At 63.9% G+C, this 9,954-nt stretch overlaps 1 protein-coding gene across 2 annotated transcripts in view; it reads right to left on the minus strand.

The window, feature by feature from the left end:
* Positions 1-9,201, minus strand: part of ROR2 (receptor tyrosine kinase like orphan receptor 2) — a 152,749-nt gene extending 143,548 nt beyond the window's left edge. The window contains exon 1 of one of the 2 annotated variants that reach the window (XM_044266106.1): positions 8,940-9,201. In XM_044266106.1, coding sequence (XP_044122041.1) covers positions 8,940-9,027 — 88 coding nt within the window. In that variant the 5' untranslated portion in view covers positions 9,028-9,201. The remainder of the gene's footprint in view (positions 1-8,939) is intronic. The other variant, XM_044266108.1, reaches the window with a different exon arrangement.
* Positions 9,202-9,954: the final 753 nt, after the last annotated feature.

The following is a 9,954-nucleotide window of genomic DNA, read 5'->3' on the forward strand; positions in this document are numbered from 1 at the left end:
GGTTTGGGGACAGCTTCACAAATGACGAGCCCGTTAAGAACGGGGTGTGGATCGAGCACCAAGGGGTCCACCAAGAGACGACCCCGCTCCGCGGCGAGCGTGAAGACCCAGGGAACTAGCAGGCCTGGGGCGCGGGCACCTCAGGCTTCTGGGCCTTTACCTGTCCGTGAGCGCCCTCCAGTACCCGACGGGCTGGGAACTTCCAGGGTCTCCTCTGCCCTGTTCCGGCCAGAGCAAGACAGAGCAGGGAGGAAGAGGACGGAACCTTGTCTAATGCTGGACACGGCTCCTTCCCTGGGGGCTTAAAGAAAGGACCCAGTGAGGTGTCCCCGGTGGGGGAGACCCAGCGGCCACAGAGACCCTGAGACTCCTCTGTCCTCCCCCGGGGGCGCCGCTGCTGTGGGTGTAGGCCCCTGATCCCCGAGGCCTGCGTCTCCACACACCCGGGGACGGAGGTGGGATTGTGCAGACCAGCCCCACGTGACGCGAACCCTTCCGCGGCCTGACACTCGCCCCAGCCAGAATCGCGTGCAGAGTCACCCCCCTGTGGCACCCACGGGTCCTTGTTTCCGTTTCAGCCACTATGGGAACGCCGTGCTGGCAACCTGGGTCCCGTTAAAGGACACGTCACTACCGCCGACTTGTTTCTGTTAGAAATGGGGCGGCAGGGACAGCCTCCAGTGCACGTTCGTCCTGCAGCAGCCCCAGAACCTGCGCGTTCGGAATGTCGGCAGTCGCCGCGAACCGCCCTCCAAGTGGCCACGGACACCCCAGTCCCTGCGCCGGGGCCCCCACATCACCCCCTGCACAGCCCTCCTTGCCTGCTCCGACCCAGCCAAACGCTGGAGCAGGCCGAGGGGCCCCGGGGCCGTTGTCTCATCGCCTGCGCCGTGCTCAGGCCAAGCAGGTCCGGACGTGCTCCCTGAGGCTCCGGCCTCTGCAAACTGCCTGCTGTATACGCCGTGCAGACTGCCTGCTGTATACACCGTGGGACGCTCCTCCTCTCATGCACCTTGCGAGTACGTTATCTGGATACAAACCTCCTCTGCCCTACTGGGTGTGAACGGGTTCCCTCCACCCGCGGGCTGGATCTTAGGGTGGTCGTCAGACCCTCGACGCCAGGACGCAGGAAACACGGTGTCTGGAAACGCGGCTGCTGGGAAAACGGGAGGGGCTGTGGGGACCCCAAGGCCCCAGGGCCCACCTCCGCCCGCCTTGGCTTCCCAACCTTAGCAGCCTCGGGCTGACGAGGCCAGGACCCTGAGGACAGTAACGGACGGTCCGCTCCAGGCAGGGCTCCGCGAAGCACCTCTCCTGGAGGGGCCAAGGGGCACCCACCAACAGGGGCCACGAATGAAGGACCAGCCCAATCAATGGGGTCTTCCCAGGGTCCCCACACGCCTCTGCACCAGGACGCGCTGGGGTCCTTCCCCACGGGATGCCCACGGCCCCTGCACCTGCCGGAACACAGCGGCCAGCCCCAGCGGGACCCCCAGGTCTGGCCGGAGGCCGCTCTGCTGGTGAAGCAAAGGGAGCAGACGCAGCTCGCCTGCATCCTGCCAGCATCAGAGCCAAGGCCAGTCTGCACTGGGCCGGAGGACAGGGCGGGGCCCGGGAAATGAGCCACTTTCACAGAACCTGTCACCACGGAGGCTGCAGGGCAGGCATAGCGGGGGTCACCGTGCGGTCTCGCTGCGTGGACGTCTGAAGTTTTCTATAATTGAAAAGCTGAGGGGAAACATGTTGGACGTCCTGGCGGTGCAGGAACGGACGCCCGGCCATGCTCAGTCCCGTCGCAGAAACTGGGCAAACCCACGGGAGTCCTCCCTCCCCAGTCCTGTGTGAGGCCTGACACCGTTTCCAATAAATACGCCCGTTCGCCCGTTCGCGTCTTTCTTCTCAGAGACGCTGCCCCGGTCGCGCGGGTGTACCCCGTCCCGTCCTCGACTTGTAAATCCTTCCCACTTTACAGAGAAGCTGCGGGACCCTCCCCTAACCAGACCCGCTCTGCTCCTCACGCTCCGCCCACACGTCCCTCCCCCATCTGCACACTCACACGCGCTCTCGCTCCGAGGCCGCGGGGGCAGAGAGCGGACACTGCGCCCCTGAGCCATGAACACACAGCATGACCTTCCCCAGAGCTGGACGCGCTCCTCCATGACCTCCCCACAACCCTCGCACTCGGGAACCTTAACCCTGACCGCACCTCTGAAGAACTGACCCCCACGCTCCAGCTTCATAACCATCTCACCGAAGCCCACGTCGGCGCGTTTCCGCGGTAGCCCGGACCCGTGTGAGGTCACCCTCCGCGTGGGCCCCTCCCGCAGTCTCCTTCAGGCTGGCCCCGTTCCCTGGCCGTCTCTGCCCTTCTCGACCTGGACGTTGTCTACTGAAAGCCAACTGTTTCATCAAGGGCGCCTCCCGGCACTGGGCTTGCTGGCTCGAGTCCCGTTTTGGATTCCCGTTAGAACAGCACCCAAGGGACACACACCTTCTCAGGAGAGCGACGTCCACCCGCCCACCAGGCGGCATGAGCCCCGATCAGCCCATTCGCGTGATGTTCTCGGTCTCTATCTTGTCCCTAACTGTCCCCCTGCGCAGGAGGGCTCTACGGGAGACGCCCCCATGCGCGGCCCCTCCCGTGAGACCGGGCATTCGCGGACGGCACGAGCCCGGGTCAGTTTCTGCGATCACCGCCGCTCCTGCGATCTCTCCCACTGGCTGCACATTTCCCAGCTGGCGTTTCACTGCAGGGGGGCGGCCTCACCCCGCACCCATTCATTTGGGGAACGTAGTGGGTTACACGGTGTCCCCCGAATTCAAATCCAACCTAGAACTTCAAGGTGTCCTCACGCAGAAGCAGTCTTTGCAGACGCAACAAGGGAAGGCCCCGGAACGAAATCGCCCCGGATTCAGAGTGGGCCTAAGCCCCGTGGCGGGGGTCCTGACGCCAAGACAGACAGACCCGCCCGGGCACAGGGCAGAGGCGGCCGCGTGAGGCGCACGAGGCAGCGCACGGATGCCGCACGGCACGGGACGCCGGAAGACACAAGAGGCTTCTCTGGAGACGCCCGGCGGGGTACGGACCGCCGACACCCTGACTTTCCACACGGCCCCTGTACGTTCTGTGCTTTAAAAGTCACCGGGTCTGTGGGGCTCTGGCCGGCAGCCCGGGGAGACGAACAAGGGCATCCGGTTCCTCGCGGGCCGGTGACCGGTGTGAGCCGCGGCTGCTCCAGTGCCCCACGCGGGACCCTGGGCCGCCCTCGGCTGGGTGCTGAACGTGCCCCCGATCCGACGCCCAGAGCTCTGGCAAGTGGGTGACCTGCATGCGTGTGAAGTTCCCGCTACTCCTCATCACTTCCCTTCCGGCCCGAGAAGACGCCCTGGGCTCACCTAGGACTCGTCCGCGCCGTCCCCACGGTCAGTCCTGCCTCCGGAGTCCTCCCCGCCCCGAGTGCGCCCAGGACCCTGCAACCAAGACCTGGGCAGGGAGAGTGCTCATGGCTAGTGCGGGGCCAGGACATGACCGTTACCTACGGGAAAACAGGTAGTTCACAGTTTACGACGTCCAGATTTGAACATCCGTGGGCGCGTGCCCGTGTGCGTCTGCGCGTGCGGGAATTGTGAGTTACACCAACGTCTGCAACTGCACCCCGAGCCCTGCATCCCCGCATCCCAGATCCGTGCTCCGACCTCCTGCCTCAGGAATGGGGCCTCAACACCGGCCGCGCCCACACGGCGCCCCACACGGCATCCGAAGCATTACGCCTCCTCACAGCCAAAGACAAACCTAGGGATGCAAGATTTGTTTTCACGTTTTGTCTTTTTTTTTTTTATTTAATTATCCATGAGACAGACAGAGCGAGTCTCGCGTCCCCCCCGCCCCCCCCCGCCTCCCCGCCAAGGGTGCCAGGGGCAGAGGGAGCAGGACGGGTCCAAACAGACCTCGTGCTGAGCGGGGAGCCTGCCAAGGAGCTAGACCGCGCCACCAGGAGATCAGGCCCCAGGCCAAAACCCAGAGTCCGACACTCCACAGACCGAGCCACCCAGCGGCCCCAGGTTTTGTCTTTTTTTAGAAGATAGCGCAGGTCGGGGTCCTGGGATGGAGCCCCACATCGGGCTCCCTGCTCAGCGGGAATCTGCTTCTCCCTCTGCCCTTCTCACCTGCTTGTGCAATCTCTTTTTCTGTCAAATAAATAAAACTTTTAAAATAATAAATAAAATAAATAAAAGATCTGAGATAATCCACATCACTTTCTGATTTCTCCTTTCCTTATCTGTGTTTTGAGAACTAAGCAGAAGGCACTCCTGGGCGGCTCAGTCCACTAAGTGGGTTTCCCCGGGGGCCCTGCTTCTGCACCCCCAGGGTTGGGGAAGGAGGTGCCCAACATGTCAGCGGGAAGGTGTCCTGGCCCTTGCCCTCCTCACACACGTGCTGCGCGCCCCCGGGACAGGGCCCTCTGGTTCTCCACCTTGGTTAGCGTCCATCCAACTGGGTTCTGCCTTCCCAACTCCCAGGAGCAACAAAGGAAGCTGTAGCAAAGCAGGTAGAGCCCCTTCTCGCCAGGACGAAAGGGAGCAGCAGCCGCTGGGGGTTGGGGTGTGGCAGAGAGTTCCACTCGTCCTCTGTGTGCCTGCACCTGAGGAAGGCAGCCAGGGCAGCGAACGAAGTGAATCTTGCGCTTGAGTTTGATTAATTTTAACCTGAAGAGCTTCATGTGCTGCTGGTGACTGTCCTTCAGGGCTCAGGTCTGCAAAGATTTCTTTCACTTCGGTGCACACTGGGTTAAACAGCAGCCCCCAGGGCTGGGGGCACCGGGCTGGGGAAATCCTGGGGCTGGGAGCGTGGGGGATGGGCAAACCTTCCCCGACTTGCGGAGGACCTGAAGAAGCAGCCACATTCCCCCAGATAACATCTTCCAAGTGACAGCCTCCTGGAGCTCCTTCCAGCGACAGTTAAATACACACACACACCGCTTCTCCCGGAACAGGAGACTTTCTCGAGGACAAGCCACTTAGTCTAATTAGGCTAAATTTTTCTGTAATTACTTCCTTCCCTTGGGCTTTTGATTTTGGGGAGGGGGGCGGGGGAGTTCTTTCTGAGATAGAACTTTAAAAACAACAACAACAAACAACAACAACAAAAAATCCAGAACAGAAACCCCCCCAAAGGGTACAAACCACACGAATGCAGTCCCCCATTTTTTAAGAGCTTTCAGAAAACTTCCAGCACTGTCCGGCCATCCCTGGGCCACTGTTAGCACGAGTTCCACCAGCTCACACCCCCAGACCCGTTCTCAGGCGATGGCACAAGCGAGCCGAGCCGTCCTGCCCTTCCTTGCAACTCGGCCAGCTCCTCGACAACCCCAGAAGGACCTACCGGGAGAGGCGGGTACTGAGCCCCGCCGGCTGCCGGTGTCGTCACGGCCCGGAGCTCCTCTTGTGGCTCCTCTTGTGGCTCCGCAACTCAGGAAGCCCTCACTACTCGGCGGACCCCCAAGTCTGTTCTGGTGCCGCACTGATCTTTTAAGCCCGCCTGTCCTCCGACGAGGCCGCTGCTGGCCACGCCAGCCCCAGCCCTTGCCCCAAGGCTTCCTCTGCAAAGCCAACCCCCCTCCGCTCTGAAAGCGTTCCTGGAGGTCACCTCGCAGTCACCACAGAGTCCCCAAAGGATCTTTGCGACAACCTTCTCTAGCAGGATGGGGTCAGAGCCCTTCAGGAGCCCCCCCTTGCCCCCCACCACGGGCCCAGCAGAGCAAACTCAGTGCTTCCCCACCCTGCCCTGCTCTCCTTGGTGACCCCAGGATGCTGCAGCTGGGGAGGCAGACGGGCCAGTCCACAGGGAATGGACAAACAAACACCAAAAGGCCTGTGGTATCAACGAACGTTTCAGAAGAGGGTCATAAACCTTGGGTGGGGATAACACTAAGAGCCACTGTCTCTCCCTTGAGTTACATAATTAGAGCTCTCCAGGGGAGCGCGGCCACAGAGCACACAAACTCCCTGTGCTTCGCCAGGCTGGCCGGTTCCGCAGGCCGGGGAGGCCAAACCCTTCACACCCAGGCCGCATTGCAATGGTAATAAGTTTCCACATCCTGGCCTCCCCCGTGGGGAAGGCATTGTAAAGGAGAGCCCTTTCTGGGCGGAAACCTGCCATCAGAAATCCCCCTTTAAAGGATTCCTCCTCCCTCTCTGTCAGAGGAGCTGCAGCCCCAGACATCTCCAGCCCATGGATCTGGGGGAAAGATTCCAGAGGAAAGAGCCGTGTTAAACCCAGGCTTTGCCAGGCTTAAATGTCTCAGAGGTTAAACCAAGGCTGACTGACTATTCACGGCAAACAAATACTCCACCGCAAAGAGGGACACAGAAACACCAAACGAGGCCGTACTTGGTCCCAACAACAGGAAACCGGTTTCACAATAAAAACAGAAACATCGTTCTCATTGCCTCGCGTCCATCCACAGATCCTGCTCCCAAAACGACCCCAGGTAGCGTGTTCCGAAACTCATGTTGATTTTTGGCACACGAGCCGTTACGCAAAATTCTGGTCGTATTTCCAACTGTGACTTGCTGGTAAGTCCAAGTTCGGCCTCAGGGCCTAGAGCCCCGTGGGCACCCACGCGGCTTTTGCGGACACTCACTGCGGGTGTCCACGGGGCAGCCGTGTCCGGGTCTCGGGACGGCCTTCCCCACTGAGCACGTGCCACCGTGCTCGCGATGTTAAACATTAAAATATTTCCAGCCTGTGCTGCTCTGCACACCGCTGTCATAAGGAAAACATGCTGTCTTACTATATACAGGAAAACTCGCCTCCTTCCAAAGTCTTCTTCAAGATGTTGTCGTTTGCTTGCTTCCAAATGGCCCGCGAGCATTATTTAATACGACCGTCAGTCTAAGGATCTGGGCCAGAAGTCAAGGCTGTAGGACTGTCAAATGGGGAAAGGGAGAACCCCAAAAGCACCAGTCCCAGCCTGTTCCACGTGGGCGAGGCGCACAGCTCTCAGGAATCTGTCTCCTTAGGGAAGAGCCATCTATGAAAGCGTAGAATAAGGACTTACAAATCCTTCTACAACCACCTTTCCGAGTTTTTACATAGTAACGTTTTTCGGGTCTAAAACAGGCTCGGTTACAAGGATTTCTCATCACAGCACAAAAGATGCCAAGTACCCACGTCTCCTGCCCTCGTGAAGTTGTATTCGTATTTTGAACATGAACAAATGTGGACTCTCAGCAACCCAGCACTCCAGAAGGAAGAGGCGGTGAACATGCTTCCCACTCCCTCCCCACACTCAGACAGAGTGGTTCCCGGGAAAACGAAGTAACCTCCCCTCGGGGCTCAGGAGTCAAGGAGGACGACCCAGGCTTGCTTTGTCCCTGAGAGATTTCTGAAATTCGACTGGAAAGGGCGGCAATGTGCGAACTACCGACCCGAGGGGAACCATCCTGTGCTTGCGCCAACCCAGATCTGAGCGAGAGGGGGGTCGCCTCTGTCGCAGCGCCCCCCGCCCCAGCCCTGCGGGCCGCACAGCTCCCACCCTGCGCGCCCCACGGAAAGCGCCGCCACAGCGCAAACCCGCCGGTCGCAGGGGCGAAGACCACCCAGCCCCAAGCGGCCACGTCCCGGCGCCGACCTGAGCCCCTGCCGCCCCCTCCCGCAGTGAACCGATCCTCCGCCCTAAAGGGGAGAGGGATTCCGGCGGGGAGGGGGGTGCAGAGCCCCGCAGGGATGTGGCGAGACTCCCCAGGCAGACTTCGGATAGGCTACCTGGCACCGCACCCAGGACCCCGGGCGCTTTATGCTTTCAGGGCCAGTGACACACTGGCGCGCCCCCTTCCCAAATCAAGTAGCCCGCACTGTCTGACGTAATCGGCATCTGCGCAAACCCAGACGACTCCCCAAAAGGGCTGCGCAGCATTCCCGACCGTGTAGACGGGTCCCGGGAGCGCGCCCCGCTAGCAGCCAGACGCGGGAACAGTGAGCCCCTCCCGCGACGGCCCCCAACGTTCACCCGCCTGCAGGAATAGGAGGGACGGGGGGCGGCACGATGTGGGGGGCGGGCGTTCCTGAATCGCCCGTAAGTGTAACATTCCTGGCCCTGGAGACCAGCCCCCTCAGCCTCCCCGCGCCCCGGCCCACAGGCAGCGCCGCCCCCAGCCCGGCAGGGTGCCCGGAATGCGGCCCCGCGCGCGGCCGGAGGTGCTCGGGGTCCGGACGGCGTGGGCGCGCGCCGCCCCCTCCGGCTCCCCAGGCGGGTCCCCCCGGCGGTTCCCGCAAGCACCGCGCCCACGCAGACAAGCCCGCGCGGGGCCCCCGGGGGCGACGTGCGCCCCTCCAGGAAATGCCACCAGGAACGCGGGCCCGACCCTCCGGCGGCCTGACTCGTCCGGGGTCCCGGGGGGCCGCCTCAGCCGCCAAAAGGCCGCCCCGCGACCCTCCGACCCCAGGCAGGAAACGCCACTCGACCACCTCCCGGGAGTGGAGGAGGGGGTGGACGGGCCAACAAAAGGGAAGCCAAAGTCCCTTTCGATCCGGCGGGGGTGGGGGGGGAGAAGTCCCCGGGCCCCGCCCGACTGCGACGCCGCGCGCCCTGGGTGGGGGGCTCCGGCTCCCAGCGGGGCGCGGGGGCCGTGGGCCCTGCGGGAACCTGGGAGGGCAAGGATCCACTCGAGGTCCTAAGAAGTAAAGTCACATCGGCGGGCCGGGGCTGCCTCCACACCACGACCCTCGCCGACCCCCGGCCGGGGCTTCCCCGGCGCCGCCCGCGCGGCCTCTGGAAAGGCTGAGCCGACCCCAGAGCGCGCCTCAGTGGAAGCGGCGCGGGGCGGCGGGCGCGGGATCGCGGCGGCCCCATCCGGGGAGAGGCCGGGGGCACAGCCGCGGGGGCGCAGACCCAACGCGCGAGTCCCCGCCCCTGCCCCGAGGCGACGGGTCCTACCTGCGGTCCGGGGCGCGCAGAACAGGAGCGCGGCGGCCACCCAGACGGCCGGGGCGCACAGCGGCGCCAGCGCCGAGCCCGGGGCCATGCCGCGGGCCGTGGGGGCCGGGGCGCGGGGGCCGGCGGGGCGCGGGGGACCGCGCGCGCTGTCCTTCCTCCCGGGCTCCGCGCGAGTGGGCGCCTCTCGGAGAACCGCTGCTCTTCGTCCGGTCCCGGCCCGGGGGCGGCGCGCGCTGCTGCGAGGATCCGGGGCGCGGGCTGCGCGTCCCGCCGGCCGCCGGGAGGAGCGCGGGGGGCGGACCGCGGGCGCGCAGGAGGCAGGGTCCGGGGCCCGCCCGCCCCGCGGGCACAGCTTGGCCGGCGCCGGCGCCCCCTGCCGGACACAGGCGCCTGCGGCGGGCGGGGCGCGCGGGAAGCCGGGCGCTGGGACCTGGGGCCGCGGCTGCGCCCCGGGACGGGCCTCCCGCGCGAGCCCTCCGGACGCCTGGACGCCGAGGGGCGCCTTGGCACGGGACGAGGGGGCGTCGGGCCGGACCTCGCCGGGGCTGCCCGCGCCGCAGGGGCGCCCGGGGCAGTGGGCATCCAGTTGTTGGCGGGGGGGGGTCGGCCCGGGGGCCTGGTCACAGGTCGGTAACTCGGGCCCACCGCGCCCCGTCCGACGCTGCTCCGTCCCGGAACTGGCTGCGCGGGAGGAAGGGAAGCGAGGGCGGGCAGGAGCGAGACCGTCCAGGGGAGCGGCCGGGCCGCGTACCCGCCGGCGCCCTCCCGGGCCCTCCTAGCCACGCTGCGCGGTGGGGACGCCCACGTCCCTCCGAAATGCCCAGAAACCGCGGGCGCTAGGGCTGCGTGGAGGGAGCGCGATGCTATCTGCAGCCACCGTGGCTTTTCGTTTACTGTTAAAAGCAAATTGTGTAATTTTACCCATTAAGGCAGAACAGTATTTGTTCTCTGCAGAGCCCCAGAACATGCAAAAGTAATTTGCTTCACTTGTAAAAGACGTTTTGAATGCAATTCA

The sequence above is a fragment of the Neovison vison genome, chromosome 9 (assembly GCF_020171115.1).
Source record: "Neovison vison isolate M4711 chromosome 9, ASM_NN_V1, whole genome shotgun sequence".
NCBI lineage: Eukaryota > Metazoa > Chordata > Mammalia > Carnivora > Mustelidae > Neogale > Neogale vison.